Source organism: Lycorma delicatula, chromosome 5 (assembly GCF_047948215.1).
Source record: "Lycorma delicatula isolate Av1 chromosome 5, ASM4794821v1, whole genome shotgun sequence".
Lineage (NCBI taxonomy): Eukaryota > Metazoa > Arthropoda > Insecta > Hemiptera > Fulgoridae > Lycorma > Lycorma delicatula.
In genome coordinates this window covers 59,844,781-59,869,378 of record NC_134459.1, presented here as the reverse complement: position 1 = coordinate 59,869,378, position 24,598 = coordinate 59,844,781, and the positions used below count along the sequence as shown (strand labels likewise).

At 32.6% G+C, this 24,598-nt stretch overlaps 1 protein-coding gene across 6 annotated transcripts in view; it reads left to right on the top strand.

The window, feature by feature from the left end:
- The first annotated feature begins 5,752 nt into the window (after nt 1–5,752).
- Nucleotides 5,753–24,598, top strand: part of LOC142324996 (tRNA (carboxymethyluridine(34)-5-O)-methyltransferase ALKBH8) — a 40,337-nt gene continuing 21,491 nt past the window's right edge. The window contains exons 1-5 of one of the 6 annotated variants that reach the window (XM_075366218.1): nt 5,753–5,806; nt 11,924–12,042; nt 12,556–12,787; nt 15,032–15,163; nt 15,466–15,675. In XM_075366218.1, coding sequence (XP_075222333.1) covers nt 11,926–12,042; nt 12,556–12,787; nt 15,032–15,163; nt 15,466–15,675 — 691 coding nt within the window. In that variant the 5' untranslated portion in view covers nt 5,753–5,806; nt 11,924–11,925. Of the gene's footprint in view, nt 5,807–11,649; nt 12,043–12,555; nt 12,788–13,739; nt 13,910–15,031; nt 15,164–15,465; nt 15,676–24,598 lie in introns of those variants that run through there. The other 5 variants (XM_075366217.1, XM_075366219.1, XM_075366223.1 and 2 more) reach the window with 5 other exon arrangements.

Genomic DNA, 24,598 nt, shown 5'->3' with positions numbered 1-24,598 from the left:
GAGAAACACGGAAAAATGTGGCAGCCGATTTGTTAGAGCAAACGGAAATCAATCCAGATTTGTTGAGCCGAGTTATCGCTGGTGAAGAAGGTTGGTTTTTTCAATACGATCCAGAGACAAAACGCCAAAGTTCGCAATGGTGCTCAAAGGGATCACCCAGACCAAAAAAAGATCATGTCAAAGTCAAAAGTGAAATGCATGCTTGTGTGCTTCTTCGATTACAAGGGAATTGTTCATAAAGAGTAGGTGCCTCCTGGACAAACAGTTAACCAATATTTCTACAAAGAAATTTTAGAAAGACTTCGTAAACGAGTTCTTCGTGTCCGTGCCAACATTGCTGATAATTGGATTCTGCATCACAATAATGGGCCATCCCATACTGCTCTGTCAGTACAGCAATTTTTAACCTCAAAACAAATTTCAGTACTACCACAGCCACCTTATTCACCACTTATCACTCCATGCGACTTTTTTCTATTTCCAAGAGTCAAAATGGCGGTCAAGGAACACCATTTTCAAACAACACAAGATGTCCAAAAAGCTGTGACGCAAACACGTGTTCACTTATTTCAGCACAACTCACGACTGAACAGTTGCATCAATGTGCCGCTTGGACTAGAAGTAGCTTATAAACCAAGGTCAAAGATGGTGTGCCTACGCAAGCTGCAGGGTTGCCACATCTTGCAAAGAAAAATCAGTCTCGTTACTTTATTGCCGCACCTCGTATATATGAATATGTATCTCATGTAGTGACTAGGCATTAAATAATTTTTATTAATATAAGAATTACATTATTTAACTGCAGTTACATTATTGTAATTTTTAAACTTAGAACATAAAATTGACAGAAGTTAAATGTTAATTTTGAAAGTAAGGGTTTCTAGATAAGTTTTATTACATCTTTATAAGAAAAATTGGACAGCTTTAAGACACCTTGGCTCTATTAATTTATTTATTAAATTTACTATTTTTGAATACAGTCATTTTGTACAAACATTTTTTGTTTGTTTTTCAAGATGATCAATCAGAGATAAGGAAGAAGAACTCATTTTATTTCACATTTTTTCATGAATTCAATGAAATATTTGTTGAATTTGTTGTTGTCCCAACAAGCTGATTCAGTGGTTAACTTATCATTGCAAATCAGTTATTTAACAGGTGATGGTTCTGAGGTTCAAATCCTAATAAAAAAAAAAAATCTCTTTCGGTATGCGGGAAGGCAGAGGTAGATTTCACCAATGCTAAGTAGGGGATAAAAAATATTTCCCCTTAAAGTTAAGAGAAACTTCAAATTTACTCAATATGACAATGGTTGCAGGTGAAAAAAATGTTTACATACTTAGCATTTGATAAGTCCCATCTTCTTACAATTACAGCAACATTTTGGTCATCCCTTGCCATAAAGGTTGGTCATATCAAATATTGTTTCAGACAAAAGTTTTAAGAAATGTTTAGAGGACTAACGACCACTTTAAACTGATTCGATACTGTGCCTATTAAGAGCGGTATGATTCTTTTTTGTCTTCGAAACCCTATTTTTTCAATTTCCTGGGCCAATGGTTGGTGATATAAAAAAAATTTACTACCTAAGTTTTAGGGCCTTATCCAAAGAATAGTAAGAACATTAAATGAATTCGGTATTTTACTTAATAAGAAAGTTATAGAGATATTTTTTTTTTTAGAAAAAGCCTCCCATTTTCACCCCACTTCAAACTATCCAACTTCACATGAACCATCTGCTTTCAGAAGTATAATCCACAGACTACTCAACACACCTATATTGCCTGAAGACCACTTACAAGAACTCAAACTCATAAAACATCTAGCATACACTAATAAATATAACAGCTACTCATTGAAATACTATTATTCAAAGAAAATAAAAATAAACAAAACAGAAAGTACATCACACTAGTAGAACATGAACAACAAATAAACACAATGGCTCTGAAATATGTAAAATGAACATTGATAACAATGTTTGTACATTTATTCATACAAAATAACCCACATCTTAACAAGTTTGAACATTATGAAACATATAAAAAATACAAAAATGCAGAACAATGATCTACAAAACTATAATATATATATAAAAATCTAAGTTTTCAACCTAACAAATACAATTAAAAAGTAATCAGTTACATTTTACTGTTGTTTTCAGGTCTCATAATATCAATTATGTCAGTAGTTTATTCAATAATATTAGCTTGCAAATGTACTGAAGTTGATAGTGATTTTAATATGAATATGTACTCGAATGTGTTTTGGAATGTATTTAAGATTGAGTTCTCTATATTGGCTGAAGCCTAGTTTTCATTCTGCCTTCGGAGCTATACATTCCCCTACTACATACTCGTAAAATTGAGTAATTTTTCGCAAACTGTCCAGATATTAATAAATATGGACACTTGGATGTATCAGGAATATCAAAGTATGTTCACATATGCTGCACATTCAAGTTAAAAATTCTTCTTTAAAAAATAGATTTGTGTTATTGTGATTTAAATGAATTATCCCTATTGAGTTAACAGAGAGTTTCAATAAAGTACCTTAGAGGTGTCTTTATAAAACAACAGGATTTAAATTTTAAAAGATGCTAGTTTTATTCAATAAGTATGCTCGTTATAAAAAAATGTAAAAAAGCAAAAATTTGCACCTTGGAATAATCTTGATATCAAATAAGTTATGATTCTTCAGAATAAATAATAATGTACTAAAAGTAATGAGTTTTAAGTAGATTTCATACGAAAGCTACCTATTGTAATGGGTACCATGATTCCACTTCCGGAAAACTTCGAGTTTCACATCCCGGACCCCAAAACCACTGACAGCTCAAAATCTTATATATACATTTATATATATTTCACTTTCTTGTGGACACGATAACTGCCGTAATTTTGCGCAATCACTTTCAAATTGATGCATAAAATATAACGACACAAAATCTCGGTCGAGTCGTTAATGAGCAAAATCGGACCACGGGGTGGAAATGTCGCTATAACTTTCTTATTAAGTAAAACATCGAATTCGTTTAGTTTCTACTATTCATTGGATAAGCCTAAGACTTATCTAAATAAAATTTTTTGATATCACCAACCATTGGCCCAGGGGGTGGAAAAAATAGGATTCTGAAGACAAAAAAAAATCATACCTCCCTTAATAGGCACAGTATCGAATCGGTTTAAAGTGGTTGTTAGTTCTCTAAACATTACCTAAAACTTTTGTCTGAAACAATTTTTGATACGACCAACCCTCATGGCAAGGGACCAAAATGCTGCTGGAATTGTAAGAATATGGGGCTTGTCATATGCTAAACACGTGAAACCTTTTTCACAACCTGTATTTTAAAAAAAAATTCCTGTAATTTAAAAAAATGTAATTCGTGTAATTTAAAAATTCCTGTATTTTATAGTACACACAAGTATTTATAGTTTCTAAGTTCTGCCCCCCAGGGTAATTCAGGGTTCAGGTAATATATTAACTTCGGCCTGTTAAATATTTATTTGCCAAACAATCTAACTTTAACCCCTCAAAAATTGAACGTATGATGAGTAATGAAACGTATCTTCTATTTCTGAATTGTTACGTATAGTATAACGATGCTTTCACATTGTATGTTTGAATGTTTAACATTATAATTCATATATTACAACGTTCCCTTTAACTTCATTATAACTTTCGTAAACATAAAATTATTTCATCTGAAACATGACTATCTACAAAATTTATTTTCAACTATTTGTATAAACTGTGAAACGTTATTTTTTTACTTCCTTGTACGAAGTAAAGGAAATATTGTGATCGTGAAAAATTACAGTTTTCAGATTTCCACAGAAATATCCATTTTGATCATCCCTGAATCCTTTTTGTTTAGTTTCCGCGTGACGTCTGTACGTATCTTGCATAACCCAAAAACAACTAGCTGTAGAATGTTAAAATTTTGGATTTAGAGCTGCTGTAACATCTAGTTGTGCACCTCCCCTTTTTATTGCAATCGACTGAACCAAAGTGTCCAAAAAAAGCCAAAAATAAAATAAAAATTGGATTTTGGACTTTTTCTTAACTGCAGTAATAAGCCCTCATTCAGAGCTTTTCAACGATATATCATAAGTGGTAATTATTTTTATTGGTTCCAGAGTTACAGCCAAATTAAATTTTAATTAATGAAATAAGGGGAAGGCATAGCGGTCCGAATCAGACTTTTTAATTTATATATATTGATTTATTAATAGTTATAAACCTCTGATTGTAAAAAAAATTTACGATACATAATAACTCAATAATGACAATAAAAAAACAAATGAAAAAATATCTTATTAATGAAATAAAATTTTATGTTCTTTTCATTTAAAAAAAATGTGATATGTAATTTAACAGGCGTACAAGGAAGTCATGTGGTCCACATTAGCTATTTATTTTTTAAAAAAGAAATTATATTTAAAATCTTATTTATTTTTTTAACCCTGTTATCTATACTCTTTTACTGTAATTAAAATAACTACAAAATTTCCAATTATAAATTATTGTACTTTTCACACAATAATTTAAATTCTTCAAAACACAATAAATTATTATTATTTCAGCAGTTAGTACTTTTTTCTGTTGTTTAATCTCCGGAACCACCGTTAGGTATTGCTTCAGAGGATGAGATGAGATGATTGATTCGTAGCGTGTGTGAAAATACCGTGTCTGACCGGGATACCAACCCGGGAACTCCGAATGAAAGGCCGAGACGCTACCACTTGCACCACGGAGGCCGGCAGCAGTTAGTACTTAAGGTAACTATTAGGAAGCAGTAGCACTTTTTTGAATCCGATTAAAATGTAAATTGGATAGTATATATGAATATAGTTTGTATATCACTCTAAATATAAAAAAAAAACTGGGAGTATTCTAAACTTCACTTTGATCTTAGAAATTTATTGTGAGTTCCTTATTTTTCAGATCTGTGAAAGTGATTTTTTAACAAGCGATTGATTTCAATGCCAAATTAAAACTTTCAAATTTGACATTTATTTGAACATTATTATTTCTAACTGTTACTTGTGGAGAGCATGCCGAATTTTGCTAATATTATCTCCTCAACAAAATCCATTTTAAATACGGCCTGTATCTGTGATTAGAGAGTGAACAGCAGTAAACATCACCTGCATTTCTGTGAGCTTGACATTCTGATATGCAGCAGTGTATCTAATAAGTGAATAAGACTACAGGAAATGACTATTCCTCACTTTCCTTAATAATCCTAACATACATATTTGATATTCCTGAGAATGGTATCTTATTTTTGGGAGTGACTTCATTCAATTTCAGGTTGCTTTTATTTAACAATTACATTTATAGCACTTGACAAACATATGTGTGGAGGTATTTAATATAAATAAATCTCCTCTCAATTATGTTTTACTGAAATTGATTGTGTAATCTAATTATTGTTAATATTATAATGTTATCTACTGTTCATTAAGTGGTATTAATTCCTTTGATCATTAGACATTAACTTGGTCCAACTGCATACAAAAAATTATTCCCAACATTTTTTAACCTCAGTGATCAACAGGAAGAATTGATTTATTAAACTTTGTTTAAGCCATTAGCAATTTACCTCATTTCACATTCTTAAATTTATAGAATACTACTTCCTGGTATATTCCAAGCGCAGTGGAACCATCTGGTTGTAAGATTATTAACTAAATTTATTATTCATAGTTTTATTTATAGTGTTCGATTTTCTGTGAGGTGTTTGTTTTATGTGACTGGATGTGACTGACTTTGATGTGATGTGTGGAGTGTGCGGCGTGAGGTATGTATTCTAGGTGATGTTTGTTTGGGCGTGGCGCGATGGAGCAAAGTTTCTTCTATCACGAAGGTGTAATATATCTTTTTAGGAAGAAAGGTAGGAGGTTTTCGAGTAATCCCGAAAACCTCGTTGGGCTCGCAAACTAGGTTTCCAAGAACATTTGTTCTCGTACCAGTGCTGCTGCTGTGTGTGTGTGCGTGCGTGCGTGCGTTTAAAAACTCCCTTTATCAATTTGCGTTACACTTTGTCGTGCGACGTATCTTCTACCAAAATGTAGCACAGGTTCTTTCAGTCGATTAAGCATTGACTAATGTAGGCCATTTGCCAAGCGTTACTGCATGGGGTTTTAAATAGAGAGAGATGTGTGTGTGTGTGTGTTTGTGCGCTGTGTGGTAGTTCTAAAAAGAACTTTTTTTAAATATCTACACTCGATAAAAGAATTCAGAAAATCTCGTTTTACTTGTCCCCCACTATTATTCATTTATTTTCTACACTATTTTTATTCAGATTCACTACCGCAACAAAAATAAAATTTCATGTAGCAACCATGGCGTGTTGAGATTGTTTTTCTACTAACGAGTGAAATTTCTTTCCAAAAGGCTTACTGTGAAACACTCAACCTTTTTTTTATTTATTTTTTATCTTTATTTTGTTAGTATTATTTTCTTATACTTTAACTTATCCACATGATCAAGGCAATAGTTTTAAAAAATCACCACTTTCTCCGTCAATCGTATCTTTCATTAGCAATTGGTAGCAAATATTTTGACAGTGTAAATATTGTAATGATTACAATACAAACCAGTTTTCCAAATCAAAAGATATCTTTATATGGAATCATTGTTAAAGACGAAATAATATGGTATCGTCGAATAAGGTAATAACTGACAGCGATTTAAAACTATATTTGCCGTAGTCTTAGTACGCAACAAAGCTATCGCTAACTTTATAGATCGAACAAAACATTCCACGTTCTTATAAAACGATTTCGTTTTGATAACTTTCTATGTAATCGCTCAATTACAAAATGAAACGGAACCAATAGCAAGGAGTCGATATGATTAGGAAAAGATATACCATAATCGAGGCATTTTTTAAATGATAACGCGTGCAGCGAATCGGACATACTTTTAATGTAATATAACAGATCGACTCAGTTTCTAAAATTTGAATGATTACTTTGTCAGTCATAGTATGCAAACTTAATTACCTTGATCAAATTAGCGCATATAGATTCTCTTACCACCAGAAATCACATCCGTTAGCTCATGATCAAGAAATATATGTTTTTAAATTTCGTTAAACAAACATTGTTAAAAAAATATTACATTATAAAAAAAATTGTTAATTTTTTACACTACCCATGAGGTATGTTTTATTAGAGTGAAATTTCACTAGGAGGCCTACTACAAAACACCCAATCTTTTTTACTTTTTATTCTGTTTATTATTTTTTATCACTTTACAAACAATTACAGCCTCAGCTGTAATTGTGTGTTTCCGCACTAAAATATAGCAGTCTGTTTCCGTCATCTTTCAATCCGAAATAAACTAGTTTCATCAAATAAAATTTTGCGTGCCTTAAATCTTCACCACTAAACCGACTTAAAAAATTATAACGTAAATAAACTTGAAACAGCTTGTTCTTTATGACATTGTTTAAAAAGAATACTAACAAAGCTCCACATTTGGTAAACAACCTTTCATATTCCATATAGCGTACTTATGGGAAAATTGTAATTCTTCTAATCTGAACGTGACTGGATCCATTTTAATTGCTTGATGCTACTCAGAATGATGAATTCAATAGATTCGTAGTGTTTGAAAATGAGCTCCTCCATTTGTCACAGTCGGATGTGATGAGCTTCTTGCTTTTTGGAATTAGTCTTGCGATTGCGCAACGTTTTGAAACAAACTTTTCAACTCGACAGCGTCAATGACTCGTTAGTTCGGCGTTTCCTACAGCAGTTTGATTCCATTCTTTCGTATACGGGATTTCAATAACTTTACGTAATCTCTAATAAATTCAAACACACAATTGTATACGTGAAAGGTACCCCACAATTCAAACAGACAACATTCTGGAACGTGAGAGGTGAATTCTTCATCCAGCAGAGTAAAGAAAGTATCGTAACTATGATGCGAAGCCGCATGTTTTGCGCTGACTACAATAACCATGGAGTCTGCTCCACCGTTATTAATTTGCAATTTGTAAACTTTCTTGTTAAAAATGCCAATTCTTGTTAATAATGTAACGATTCTCTTACCTCTGTTATTCTAATCTTGGGATTTTTAATTTTCTTTTAAGAAAATATTTCTAATCGTGATCGCAAACTATCCAGTCCTCATATACTTCAAGCTCTTGCTCAATATCTTACAAAGTTTCTTGTTTTAAAGAAAACCTGTCTATATTCACCCATCAGGGCATTTGGTATGGAAGCTCGATTGAGATTTTGTATTTTATTGCTTCGAAACTGTCGATTCGGACAGTAATGATCCGAATCCATCTTCATCCACTCTAAAAGCGGCCAGATATTCTTGCACCCTCGTTGTCATTCTTGTAGTAGTAATAAGTACTCAAGTTAAAGTTGAATGCGTTTTCGATCAGGGTGAATCGACCGAATTGATCGGTAGTATCGAGTCTTACTCTCTCATAGCGATTTTCCCGTGACATGATCTTTCATTATCAATTACAAATTAAACAGTGAACATTATCAACAAGTACACCATATACCTTTTCCACTACTTTTCCAACCTGCTCAATGTCACCATCCACTTTAATCAAACCCAATTCAATTTCATTCTGCATTTTAATAAACGAGTATACTTTGATTTTAATGAAGCGGAGTTGGTGCGGTACTTTTTTTGTTTTACGTAGGAGGAGGGGAAATCTGCTACCAGATGTTTAGCAGCCCGTACTGCTAGGTGTGTGGGGTTTCCTCCCGTAGCAGTGACACACTAAAAACCCTCCACCTCCCTCCACGCAGCAACGGTACTACACCCAGGAATTCGCCGCCACCGCGCGTGTCAACGGGCACTTCTCATGCTGTCCTTCCGTGAGGGCATCCAGCGTCCCCCGGGGGGACCCAGCGTAGCGATTCTATTGGATCCCCGCCGCCCACCCCCCGAAGGCTGGTCTTCGGCACTTGTGTAGTTTTTATGGGGTCGATGTTGTGGTAGCGGGGAGATTCTGTTTGTAGGAGAACTGAAACAGAAAACAGTTTCTACTGAAGACCCCATAACTCGATAGCAAATGTCAATTTTAACAATTATATCATTTAACAGATATGCTGAAATTAAATCGAATGTTAGCTTCATTAAAGAAATTAGTTCCCATATTCATGCAATTATATTAAAAAAAAACAACAGTATTGTTACCTTAAACGACGGAAGTAAACGAACCGATGGACAGTGAGACTACTCTAACGTTTGCAGTCGATTACAGCTGTAATCAATCGAAACCGTTATTTATTGTACAAGTGTTAATGTAAAGAGATTTTGTGAACTTCTAAATATTATTTAAATCTACCAGCATCTATTAATTATTTTATTTTAACTGTATAATAATTAGTGGTAGCTCTTACGATCCTCACTTTTCGATGCAGGCAGCGGTTACTCGGTCGTTCCGATGGTCATCGGTATCAGAATTGTGCCAACGAAGACGAGGGGTAACAGAACTGGAACAAAACAAATTCGTTTTTATGAAAAAGAAGTTGCCTCTAACAAGTGCCTAATATTAATCTTATCTCAAGTGTGTAGTTAATAATTACATGTTTAATGATAAGCGAATATATATAGAGCATACATTTTATTTTAAGTGCGTAAATATAGACTTAATTTATTTAATAGCTAATTTTAATCAAAATCTTATTTAATAAGTATTAAGCGAGTACATTAGTGTATAATTAAAAGGTACCTAGTGTTGCGAGTCATAGCATCTTGGCCTTTCATCCGGAGTTCCTGGGTTTGAGTCGCGGTCAGACATGGTGTTTTCACACACGCTAAAAATCATTCATCTCATCCTCTGAAGGAGGTGGTCCTGGAGGTTAAATAAAAATAAAATAAAAATAAAAAAATAAATAATATACCTAAGTATTTTTACTCATCTGAATGGTAACGTAGATAGTGCGTACGCAGATACTACAGTAGTACAGATTCCTGTAGCGATACTGATGACTCAGAACAGGGTACTTTTGCACCAGACTAGAACTTGGTTTGAAACAATCTGCACAATCTTCAATCAACTGAATAGGTCTGATGTTGTTGAGGAATCCTGTTCACAATCTCCTCTAAGTCAACCAGAAAAAGGTTTTTACAGCTAAATATTTCCCATGCAACATTTCAGAAAATAACAAAAAAGATTCTGATTTTAAACCTAACTTGCTTCTGTTAATGATCTTTTTGACCAGATCATGGTATGAAAGAAAACTTCTTACAAAGGTATTTTCCTAATTAATCATTGAATCAATCATGGATTTTCTTTCCTTGTGAGTGTGCCATTTATTTACCTGAGTAATAAATTTCCAAACTTGTATTTTTAATGTAAAAAATATTTCCACTTTTATGAGAAAATCACAGAACATATGTATCTGGGCATTTATATTTGAAATACATCTGATATCACTACACTGAAAGAAGTGTTAACAGTATTTCACATGTTAAAATGCTTGAATTATTTTATTTTTCACCGTTGGTTGATTAGTATGAGATTAACTGCAAGCAAAATGTAGCTCCATCCTGACCATAGGGTAAGATCTGCCTTGTGACAATCACAGTCGCCAAACTACCCTTTCTGTTCCTAGCCTCGATGGGCTTTACTGGAGGACGGAGACTGCTGTACTGCTGTCAGAGACTGTTTTTATAACTTTGACCCTTCAACATGGAACACAATGTTTAAATGCACATGGTGACTAATGGAACCGTGTATGGTCAGTGAAGAAGCACATATAGATGTAATTTAAATTAAGTTTTACCTAATAAAATATTAAATAAATTAATGGTAAGTGAGTTAAGTTTATTTTTTTTTTGCATAGAAAGGTACTTTGTGGCCGCTGTGCAAATCAAATTTATTGTTTGTTTACATATCTAAGGGGTTTGCACTTATGTACCTCTGCTGAATAATTATAACACAATTGTGTTATGAAAAGATCTTCTAACATATAGCTTCCACATAATTTTGAATGCCAGTCATAAACAATTTCGAATGGAGAATTCTTTTAAACCATTTTACAGGATCAATCTTTGGTGATTTACAAGTTGTAAGTGTTCTTCAGTAATAGATTTCTAATTATAAAAAAAAGGTGTTACCACCTTTCATCATGTGTTGATCAAGAAAACTTGTTATAAGGTTGATAATTTAAGTTTGCATATTAATAAGGTTCATTTTTTCTTTGATTACTTGACAAGAATTTGAGTGTTCAAGAATTTTCTCACAAATTTCTGCTTTCATTCAGAGTGTTTGGACATCATTTTTCTTATTATACTTTTATTTTTGATTCATGGGCGTTGTTTATGTTTGATTCGTTCTTCATTTTTAAGAATATATGTTTTATTTTTTTGTTTCAATATCATATTTTAATTTATTGTTGCCAATTGTTTGCTTTCGCAGATATAAATGAAGTTAATAATATATAACGAAACACTCACTGCCTTTGTTATTTTCTAAGTAATCCGCATTTAGTTCACACTTAAATTTCGAAATTAATAATTTTTGGTTTATTAATGTAGTCAAGGAATTTTTTTTGTTATTTTTAATCCTTTAATTCTTATTTCGCGTGATTTGTGGAAAAATTGTAATACTCTAGGTACAGATTACCAATGTTCTTGAATTGTAGTTTTGGTATTCGTAGTACGTTCAGCTGTGATGTGAGTGGTTAGATTGCAGCGGTTGTTACGGTTTTGCTAAGGGTGTAACATTTTTGTTATTTATTAAGAGACGTTATTTTGTTTAGTGTTCAAAAAACTTCAATTTTGTAATAAACTATGAAAGATCATAAGTTTCAATCCGTTTAGAATAGAAACCTGGTAAATATTTACTTTTGACCTCGTGTAGATAGCGTGTTTGTAGGTTATAAAACTAGGTAATATTTTTTCTGTTTGTTTTGTTTTGTTTATTTACCAGCAATGCAGACTTCTGAAGATTGTAATAAACACAGAAGAAAAATTGATAGAAAAAGTTGTAAATACAAAAATATATTACTTAAAGAAACTGGGATTAAACATGCGGAGGAACCAACGAAAGTAAGTTAAATGTATTTATATAATTTAAAAGATTCATATAAACATTTTTGTGTTTAATGTATAATTCTAATGGTAACTTTCACTGAATTTTGAATGTGATGCAAAAACTATATAGATTAGCATTATTTTGTTTTTAATGAGGACAGATTGTATAACATTAAACTCGTGCTGATAAATATTAGAAGTTTTAATGCTGATGAAGTTAGGTCGTGTATTGTATATTGAAAATAAATTTTGTTAATTAGTTAGTATTCTATATAATTTGATATGTTAATATATTATGGTGTTAGGTAAATTGTGATTCATGAAATTAACTTCAGTAAGTAATTAACTGCCGTATATATTTCATATCAGATACATTGGCAATAATATGTTGTTTTCACTTTCTGTTACTAGTCTTGCTGAATAAAAGTTGTGATGAAACAAATAAAAAAATTACAATATTAAGTTATTCTTTTAATCTTTGTCCATTTAAGATTTTGTTTGAATATTGATAATTTTGTTTGTTTTTAGCATCTTATGATATGTAACGCCGGCCTTGTTTCGGGAATAAGTGAATGTGAAGTTGTTGAGTTATTTTCTGAGTATGGATCGATTGATTTGACTACCATGTTATTTGGTAAATCATATTCATTTGTTACCTTTAAAAATATTTCTGATGCTGCATTAGCTTTTGAAAATATTAATGGAAAGAAATCATTCAAAAAAATGAATGGGCCATTATACTTATTGCATACTTATACTGGTGAGACACAGTTTTTTTACATTCTTTTATTGTTTATGATTGTTGCTCATTATAAATGAAAAATAATATTTGTATGAAGCTGAAATATTTAAAATATTGAATTTTTTTTAAATTTTACTAACTCTTTTCTTTGTTTTTGTCCCCTTCAGTTTCTTGTACCTAAATTAATTTTGTTGTCTTAATTTCATGAGGTTCAGTTATTGCATCTTTATGTGGATTTCATCATTTATTTTCTTAGTATTAAATCATTGTATTTGCTCTTCAAATTTTCATTTGTTTCATTACCTTTTTACTGTTCTAGATAATGTTCTAGAAAAATATTTGATTACAGGAATTATAGATCATTTCAAGTTTATTTATAGAAAAATTAGAAAGAGTATTTAATTTATGGAATTATAGATTACTGATACTGCTGTATTTAGTATGCTGAGGATGTGACATCTGATATTTTATTTAATTAACTTCAAAATGTTGCTGTAATACTACCTTATTTTATTATTTAAGCAAAATTATATATTGCAGTAGTATTAAGTCTCATTGACTGATTTATTTAAAATGTATCTTAATTATAAGAGGGCGGTTTAGTTTGATTATATTTACACTTTTAGATTTACTTATTATATCAATTTATTATTCGTATAAATTTATTATACAGTGCACCTTCAATTTTCGTGGGTGTTACGTTCCGGAAAATTTCCATGTATAATGAAATCGCATAAATTGAGACTTACATTTACTGCAGAAATACAGGCTATGTTCTCGTTAAATTATACAGTAAATTACTGTATTTATTTTATTATTACAGTATCATTGTATTATTTTAATGATATTATTGTTCAATGTATGTATTTAAAGATAAAAAAATATGTACTATTTATTTATTTTCTCCTTTCAGTGGTGCCATCTAACAACTAACTAACTACAGATCGGCTGCGGGCATCTTGAAAAGTACCAATATTTTACTATATACAACTTAAAGCTGCAGCTTTTAACTGTTTTTCAACATAGTCGCCATTTAAATTCAAGCATTTGATTCACCTGCTTGAGTACCTAGCCAACCTTCATGGCATTTTGAAGTTTTTTGTCGTTATCGAAATGCTGCGATGCAAGCCATGTTGTTATGTGAGTGAGATGAAAATCACCCTGCTGGGCGGTCAGGATGATCAAAAATGTCCCATTGGGATTGATTCAGAAGTTCTTGAGTTCTTTGAGCACTGAGAGGACAAGTGTTGTCATGCAAAAAAAAAACACCGGATAATAGCATACCACGACATTTGTTCTGAATCCATGGTTTGCCTAAGTTTCTTTAAAGTTTCACAGCAGACTGTTGAAGTGATTATCGTGTACCACATTCCATAAAATTGACTAGAACTCCCTTGGCATCCCAAAATATCATAGTCATAACCTTCCTTGCTGACAAAGTTTAGTAGGCTTTCTTTGGCTTGCATAGAGAATTGGCATGGCCCCAGGCCATCAATTGTTGTACTGTTTTGGTGTTCACATAGGCCACCAAGTTGCATCCCCAGTCACCATTCTCTTCAAAAAACTTTCTCCTGTGTCACAGTGTGAACGGAAGTCTAAGGCAGAGCCCATTCATATGGTTCAATAGATCTTTATGAGCATTTTTGGAACCCACTGAGTACAGAACTTCTGGTAGCCTAATTTATCTGCAAATTTGCAGGAATTGTTTGGAAAGTTCAGAGATGGTAAATCTTTGATTTTCATGCACTTTCTCATGACACTTCACTCATGACATTTCACTGACACGATCATCACTCACAACAGAAAGCCTGCCACTCTTCTCTTCTTCCAGGATGTTTGTCCTTCCATTTTTTAAAAATTGGACCTATTGTCACACTGCACTATCATTCTCAATATTTGGGTATACACAGTACACAACTGACAATGAATGTCTACTGCCGAAACATTTTGTGCTCAAAGAAATTTTATGACAGCATACAACCTCGCATTTCGTGGGATTTTCTATTACAATGCTCATGTTTTTAGGTTATAACAAGCAAACGGGCTAAAGTATGTCTCACATTGACAGTTGGAAGTTCACCGATTGAAGAGTAAGCCGATGTGTCAATGGTAGCATAGCACTTGTAGTGGTGTTAGTACACCACTACTAGTGCTATGCTACAACGGAAATTACTTTCCGAACCACCCTCATATCCAGTGATACTGTAATACTTAAAAAATTTTCATAAATACTTTTAAAGAAACATGCTGTTTCTTTTGCAGTGCCTCAAGTTCAAAATAATTCAGTTACTTCGCTTCCAGAAGGGCTTTATATACTTAATGATTTTGTAACTGAAGATGAAGAAGAATTGTTGCACAAATGCATTGATTGGTCTAAATCTACTTCTAATATTGGTAATCAACATGAAACATTTACATAATTTAACAGTGCTTTTATGTATGTGTGGGCTTGCACAAGCCCCCCTCTTTCTCTGGCTGTCTGTGCGTGTCTGTACATGACTGTGTGTGTGTCTGTGTATACATGTGCGTCTGTGCCCCCTCTCACTCTGTGTGTGTATGTGTGTGTGGGCGTGTGTGTGACCATGTGTTCAAGTACAAAAAGATGAGCATGTATGTATAATTAATTATATGTATTTAAAATACAGTCATTTTTGTATATTAATTAATTTGTTGTTTATATTTCTCATGTTTTAAAGATAAATTAATATTGAAACATAGAAATGTTAAACACTATGGGTATGAATTTAATTATGAAAATAATAACGTGGATAAAAATAGTCCTTTGGAAGAAAGTATACCACATAAATGCCTAATGTTATTTGATCGATTAAAAGAAAAAGGTTTTTATAATATTGTACCTTGGATACCTGATCAACTTACTGTCAATGAATATCAACCTGGACAAGGTTAGTGAAATATGTTTTTTGTTACTGTGGTTGTATGTGGTATGCTGTGTTTGGTGAAAGAGTAATGTGTTAGTAAATTATTAAGAGCTTAGGTAAATACAGGTTTGGTTTATGAGATTCTGTTTACATGTTTATGGGATTCATCACAAAAGAAAAAGCTCTCTTTGAAAGATTATCTGTTAAGAACTAATTGATGGAATGTTTTGAATTATATTGGTTGCCCAGAAGAGTTCTTGCCAGTTTTTTATTGGTCATATGTCTAGAGATTTTTTTGATTGACAATTAATCTGTATTTGTGATATATAATTTGAACTACAAGATGTGCACTCTGAGTCAGAGTTATTTTTTAAGAAGTAATCATCAAGCTGTGAATTTTCTTATAGCCTCAGTATGGCTAGTCAAAAAGAAGTTACTCGTGGATGTTTGTTTTACAAATTAAAACTTACAAGTTCAAGGAATGAACTGCTTAAAATTAGTTCCATAAGTTTGCTTCAGATGATGAGAGTTGCACCCTGGTCTGGAAGACCACTTTCCATAAAAGATTTAAGGACTACAATCAAAATGAATTTGAAATTGACTTGCAGAGAACTTGCTTGTAAAATTAAAGTTAATGAAGAAACCACAAGATCACATCTTTATCGATTAGAAAACAGATGGAAATTAAGCTAATAGGTATCCCATGATACCTGAAAACAAACTGCAGTAGCTCATAATATGCATTTCTCATCTCACTTGGTCAAAGACTGAGCTATTATTTAACCAGATTTTAATGTATGATGACAAGTGGATCATGTACTCTTAATCAGAAGAGGTTTGTTTCATCATTGGTTATCAACAAATGATGTTGCCACAATTATCAAAGTTATAACTTGAGAAAAACTGTGCTATATGTTTAATAGACTTCTGTGAGATTTATTCATTTTACATTTTTAGGAGTGGAAATAACTGTCACAGCTGACATCTGCTGTGATCAGTTGGATGCTTATGACAAGCACATCTGCTTGTGACCAGAAGTGCAGATTTAATGTTTTGTGACTATTGAAATAGAGTTGCTATAAAAAATTAGAGTTTTATTGTTAAAGTGTTTTTATAATTTTATCTGCTAGTATGGTTATTTTTATTTTTATTTATTTTTATCAGTCTTCATAGGTTTTTCTACAAATTGAACTGATTTAATCAGATGAAAAACTATCAAATATTCTACTTGAGTAAGAATAGGAATGAAATAATAATTAATAATTAAATGAATTGAGTTAAAAATAGGAAGGAAATAATTGTAATCGATCTATTGATGAAACTTGGAACATAAAGAGAAGATTAGCTTATTGCGAGACTTGGTTTATATGTTTTAGACAGTTGCATTGTTATATGCATGGACAAGTTGTCATGAATTTCATTTGTTTGGTTGAAAGTATTAAAACTGAAAAAAACTGCAATCAAATTTTTTCAAGATCATGGTATTATGCATAGCTTGCAAAAATGTAGTAGTAATGGTCATGAAATCATATTGCATTTGCATAATTTTTAGCGATGAAGCTGTGTGAAAACAGTGCCATGAATATTAACAATCACAACATAACACAATTCCATCAGGGTCAAAATTGCCATATCCTAAAATATTTTTCTTCGTATATTGCTGATTAAAAAAATTAACTATAATATTTTGTGAAAAATAAATTAATATGCCGACAATAATAAATAGGAACATGTGTTAGCCGATAGTTCATTACTTATTGGAAAATCTTAATGTGTTTGGCTTCATCACTTTTTTTAACATTGGATTTTAGGCAGCTTTTCTAGGGAAAGTAGAAATAATTTTTGATAGCTATTGATATAGGTTAGCTGAACAACTGTTACTTATTGTTTTATTCTATCTGGCACGATAATAAAATTGGACCATTATAAGGCAATCAATTGCAAAACATAAGTTACAAACATAAAAAAGTGTCACATATGTACAATTTTGCTGACACTGAAGTGAGATTATACAGAAATAGTAGAAAGCAGATTTAGACTGGCAAAACACCATAATAAAGTATAGTATGGTACGCAGTGAACTCGTACTTCTGTGAGTTTATGTGACATCACCAACATGAGGGCAGTGATTTATTTCAAAGAATATTTTTTGATATTATGTCCAATTTACTTCTAGAATAAAGGTTAGTACTTGGTGTTTTTAATGTTAAAATCATAAACAATTTATATAGAGAGATAAATGAAAAAATCTGTTGTTAAATTGTAATGAAGATTTATTTCCTTAATTTTAGGTCGAATTAAATGTAATTTTACTTCTTTTCTCTTATTTGCAAAATAATTGTTATTAACTACTTTCCTTTAATGATATTTTATTTACTTCACATTTCCTTCATCTAACAAGAGTAATCCTAATCATTTGTGTAAATTAATTAATGAAGTTCTAACAAATTGTGATGCTATTAAGGCGCTTAATTTAGAGGTAAACTTAGACAAATTACTATTGGTTCAATTAATATTAAGCAAGGTTGATATTTCAACGTGTACTAAATTCGAATCATCCCTTAAAATAGAGCAGATCGCTACATTAAATTCTTTCATGACCTTTATGGAGCATAAATACCAAACGGAGCAGGTACTTCATAATTAAACATATTAGGGATCTCCTTCTACAGTAAACCAATTCAGTTCAAAAAACTCTTATAACAAATCAAATAAGACAAATTCAATGGTAGCTACTAGTTCATCCCTTTGTAATTTATGTAAGGGTACTAATAAATTACACAGATGCCGTAAGTATACCTCACTCAGTCCGTCAGAGAGACTGAATCGAGTCAAAGAGTTTTGTTTATGTTTGAATTGTCTCAATACAGGTCATATGTCTAAAGATTGTCCATCGTCCACCTTATGTTTTAAATGTAACAAGGGTCATCATACATCCCTTCATTGGGAAAGGGTTGACAACTCAAAGGTACATCAGGCTTCTGGCTCTAGTAAACAAACCCCTGAAAATAAATCACCTAATCAATTGGATCACTCAATAAAAAGTTGTTATGCTAGTCCTGGTAATCAAAGACAAGTTTGCTTGCAACTGCCTTGATTAATGTGCAAGATGAAAATGGCAATTACGTTACGTGTCGCACTATTTTGGATAATGGGTCACAGGTAAACTTCATAACTGAAGATATAGTACAGAAATTGCAACTTAGACTATCCAAGAATCCTGTCCCAATAGAATCATTCAATAACTTGGCATATGAGTCCAACTATAATGTTACTGTACAAATCTGTTCTTTAAAATCAAATTTTTCTATGATCAACTGCAAGGTACTTCCAAAGGTTACCACGGATCTCCCTTCCAGTAAAATTAAATACAATTCTTGGAACATCCCTCCTGACATGGAACTTGTGGACCCAGGATTTAATGTACCACAGTGTATCGACTTGCTGCTTGGGCCACAGGTTTTTATGAAAATATTGTTAATGGAACAACAAACTCGTCTGGGTTTATACCCTATTTTACTCTGCTGGATTGTGAGTGGTGAATTTCATAATCAAGATGAGAAGGCAACTTCATTCCCACAAGCATGGTTTTTTCACTCGACAGTGCAACTCAATCAGTGATCAGCTCCAAATGTTTTGGGAACTTGAGGAAATCAATACTCCAGCTTGGTCAACTGAAGAAAGGGAATGTGAAGAACATTTCATTGCTAATACGTCAAGAGACAATCAAGGGCATTTTGTGGTCAAATTACCCCTAAAGCAGGAACTTTCAACTCTTGGGGAATCCAGATCAACAGCTCTTCATCGCCTCCAAAGACTTGAACGTTGTCTCTCTTCAGACAAGCAGCTACATGATGAATATCATAATTTTCTTGACGAATACTGTAAACTAGGGCACATGCAAACCGTTCCATCAACTGGTCAACCCACATATTTTCTGCCAGATCATGCAGTCTTTAAACAAGACAGTACTACTACTAAAACTAGAATAGTATTTGATGCATCGTGTAAAACATTTAATAATATCTTGTTAAATAATATTTTCAGAGTTGGTCCTGTTGTTCAACAGGATCTTTGTACGATCGTATTACGTTTCTGCACTCGTGAGATAGCATTTATCGCAGACATAAATAAAAAGTATCGACAGGTTAGAATACAATTAGCAATTATGATTGCCAGCGGATATTGTGGCGCAATTCCCCAGCGGATCCAATACAAGAGTACCAACTCAACACAGTTACTTATGGCACAAAACCATGGCACAAAACAACTTATGGCACAAAACCATTTCAGCATTGAAGTCAATGGCAATGCTACAGTAAAGGCGTTGGGTCTTTGATGGCAACCTGCACAGGATCATCTCCAAATTGTTAGTGGAATTACCTCATCACATCAACAATTTTGGCCAACTAGTTTTACAAAAAGAAATGTCCTTGCTACCATTTCGACCGTATTTGATCCACTTGGTCTGTTGGCCTACAGTAATTCATTGCAAAATATTGGTGCAAAGGTTATGGAAACAAAATCTTAATTGGGACGATATCCTCCCTTCGAAGTTACAGCAAGACTGGGAACTCATTTATAATTCGCTTGAACAGCTCAATGAAATTCATATCGATAGATTGGTTATGATAAAGAATCCTGTTCACATACAATTGCATGGCTTCTCAGATGCCTCTGAGGCAACCTACGGTGCTTGTGTTTACTTCAGATCCTGCAATTCTGATGGAAATGTTGTCATTAATTTACTTTGTGCAAAATCTAGAGTGGCACCACTCAAGCAAGTTTCCATACCTCATCTTGAGCTCTGTGGTGCTGTTTTGTTGGCTCGTTTGATTGTCAAAGTCAAGGGTAGTATTGATTTAAATATAAATGAGACACATCTATGGACAGACTCTAGCATTCTACTTGCATGATTGAAAGGGTCTCCATCTACATGGAATACATTCGTTGCAAATCGCGTCATTGAAGTGCAAGATTTAACAAAGGAATGCACCTGGCATCATGTTTCATCAGCATCCAATCCTGCGAATATGGTGTCACGCAGAGTCACTCCTCAAGAACTCATAAATAACGAGTTATGGTGGCATAGTCTGTCTTGGTTGAAAGAAACCCTATCACAATGGCTGTCACTTACATTTGCAGCAAACTTAATTAGTAATATTCCTGAAATGCGTCCTACTGTAAGTTTTGTTGCATCCACCTGCTCAGATGACATTTTGAAGGAATCATCTTCTCTTCCACGAGTCCAGTGAAAAATTGCATATTGTCTTCGTTTTATAAAAAATTGTAAAGGTTCAAAGAATTCACAAAATTTTGGGGCATTCACTACTAAGTAATTAAAAACATCCTTAAACACTTAAATAAAATTAGCTCAACGCATCTGTTATTCTCAAGAACTCACGAATTTGGAAAGTGGATGGGAATTAGCTACTAAATCAACTATACATGACTTGCACCCATTCATTGATAACGCTGGTCTTCTTAGAGTCAAATCATCTTACCACCGCGTCATCATCTTACTACTAATTGAGCAAGAGCATAAACAACTTATGCATGCTGGTCCACAGTTATTGATCAGCTCACTTCGATCCAACTATTGGATACCTTTGGCGAGAAGGATTATAAGAAACATTCTACATAAATGTACACGTTGTTTTTGGTTATCAGCAAAACCACATAACCAGCTCATGGGAAGTCTATCTAGCAAGCGAGTTGTTCCTGCACGGCCCTTCCTTAACACGGGGGTGGACTTTACTGGGCCATTCTTCATAAAATCTGGCAAAGGTCGCATTAAATGTTACGTTTTAGTATTTGTTTGCCTTGTTATGCACGCCGTTCACTTAGAACTCATAAGTGACTTAACTTCTGATGCTTTCCTAGCAGCTCTTTATTGATTCATGTCACGCCGAGGAATCTGTGCAAATATCTATAGTGACAACGGCTCAAATTTCATTGGTGTCTCTAATGAGCTTCGTGAAATCTATACCATGCTAAAAAATAATAATACAGCCACTGTCGGTGGATTGTTGTCAATGGCGTTTTAACCCTCCTAGCGCACCCCATTTTGGCGGCATGTTGGAAAGTGCAGTCAAGGCAATGAAATACCATCACCGTCGCATTGCTGGTAATAATTGTCTAACATTTGAAGAAATGATGACACTACTTACGCAAGTAGAAGCTTGTTTAAATTCTAGGCTATTGTCAAAATTATCAGATGATCCTACAGTTCATTCCTACCTTACTCCTGGCCATTTCCTGGCTAGAGAACCTCTCACCATTCTCCCAGACCCTGACCTGAGTGATATGCATGTGAATAGACTAAGTAGATGGCAACTGCTCCAGCAACTCACTCGACAACTGTGGCGAAAATGGTCTACTGAATACTTGACATCTTTGCAGCAGCGAGGAAAATGGTCGTCATCCAACCCAAATCTGCGAAAGGGTGAAGTTGTTCTCATCAAAGACGATCAACTCCCACTTTTAAAATGGAAATTAGTGGTAATTGAAGACCTTCACCCAGGTGCTGGTGGCCATATAAGAGTGGTTTCAGTTCGAACAGCTCAAGGTGCAACGTTTAAAAGACCTATTGTTAAGATCTGCCTACTTCCAACAGGGGACAAAGATGAATAAGTCTTCGTGTAATGTTTTCTTATTGTTTTTATGTGCTATTATTGGCAGTGTCAGAGTTTGTGTTGTTGCATTGTTGAATTTATGATGTGAATAATTTTTTTTGTTATTACTAGTTTGCATTGACTATTTGCATATGTACTTTTACATTGATGAATTTGTTATTATTTTCCATGTATTATTTTTAGGTTTCAGTTTTGATTTTGTATTTTATTAGTTGATTCTATTCTTTATCAAGTGTCATATTTTTATTATTCTATTAATTGTTATCATTTATTATTTGCAGTGTAATATTAGGTTACTATATTTGTTGTTTTGGACATTATTAAAATATGATGTATTTTGGCGGGCGGTATGGTTGATGTTCTGCCTGTCTTTGGGTTCAGAGCGCTCTATTGCGAGCGACTGGCAATTTAACACTCAGTAAGATGAGGTCGAAGTGTATGCATCATATAGTGTTTGTGGTGTAGACTTACAAGGACGTCGGCTCAGCACCTTTTCCTTTAACGGTTCATATCAAAATTGTCATTAATTCATTCTTATATGTTTTACTTTTATTTATTATTAAAAGTAATAAAAATCTCTTTATATCTTTCGAAAAACAATAAATTTTTTAGTAGGTCTATTTATAATATTATATTAATGATTAGTGGATTATATTCAGTATGGCTGAGGTGCTGGATAAAATATATCCTCAATCATGTTCTATTATTTTCTAAATAATTCTTATCTTATATGTAGTCTTTTTTGTAACTGCTAATTTTATTGTAAGGTACAATTTATCAAATCCAATTCAAAAATTCAAATCTCTGACTTTTTAAATTTCAAGTTTTGATTACATGTGTGTACTTTATGAAATAAATATTTACTATATAAAGTATTAACTTTTTTTAACATGTTAAAGTAATGATATTAATAAAGTATATGTGTAATGAAATCCACTTGGGTTTATTAAGTTATATTGCCGCTGATAAAAACTACTCTAATATTTTCATATTGGATGTATTCAGTATGTGTTGATTTGAACACGTCTGATTTTGAAGGATTTTCCTGAAATTGAAAAGAATTGAGTTTTAAAAGTTTTCACAGTCTCATTCTTTGCCACAAGATTTGAGTTTAGAGATGTGTTTTGATTGTATTTTTGCTGGGAATTTAAAAAAAAAATTGATGGTAAAGTTTGTAATAAGAAATCATTAGTTATTAACAGATTCAGTTATCTCTTGACTTAGATAATAAATTTTATTAAGTTAGTTTAACAAATTCTTACAGATGCTGAAATTGTTCTCCATTTTGTAATAGAGATAAATTCTCGTGATACATACATAAAAATACTCATTTTTTAAAAATAATTGACTAGGAGGAAAACCTTTGTAGTATTTGTTTTTTTTTTCTATAGATCCTGGAGCCTTGCATAATTAACGTGGTCACCATGGTTTTAACCTTGTCAGATCATGTAGCCTTGGAACTGGTTATGTACAGCGTCAGTTTTAAAACGCAGTAACAAAATCATTTTATATGGCATCTAAGTCGGTTATTTTTTTTTATATTTACAAAGGAATCAGTTTTATTACACAATTTGAATGACGTTTATATGTAAAATGTATTATTTAGACTAGAAAGAATTGACCATTTTTTTCTCAGAAATGTGCTTGTGTGTGTGTGTGTGTGACTTGTGTATTATAATTGCTATGATGATTACGGATTTATTTATTATTTACAAAAATAGCTTATCTTACTAGCAACATATCGATGTATTGAAACACGTAATAAATTATGATATACGGCACAAAAAAAAAGGAATTTGTGGTCATAAATATGTCACTTTTACTTGAGGTCTATAAATATCTTTTCAGACAAATGATATCGGTAAACATGTAACACATATCGATTCGTCATTAATAACAGTATACAGTAAAAATGGTTTTTTGTCAATCTGAATAGCCTTTTGAGTGGTGGGGATTTTTATAAAACGTAGTTTTCTGAATCTACTTTCACTTATACTAACATATGTTACTAATCTGTGATTTATGACACGGGTTTTTCATCATATTTTGCCCAATTTTCAACCGATTTGCTTGAAAGTATTTTTAAAATCAGCAAACTATGTTTCATAAACAAAGCAAAAAAAACAAAATTTTGCTAATAAAAAACGCAGTAGAACTGTGCAAAAAAAATTCTGCAATTAAATTATCATAATTTCTGTACTGTTTCAATTTTTTTGTTGTTACAGGCATAAAAAATATCCAATCGTAACTGTTTTTTTTTTTTTAGAATCTGTTAAATCTCTGTAATATACCATAATTTTTTGAAATTTTTT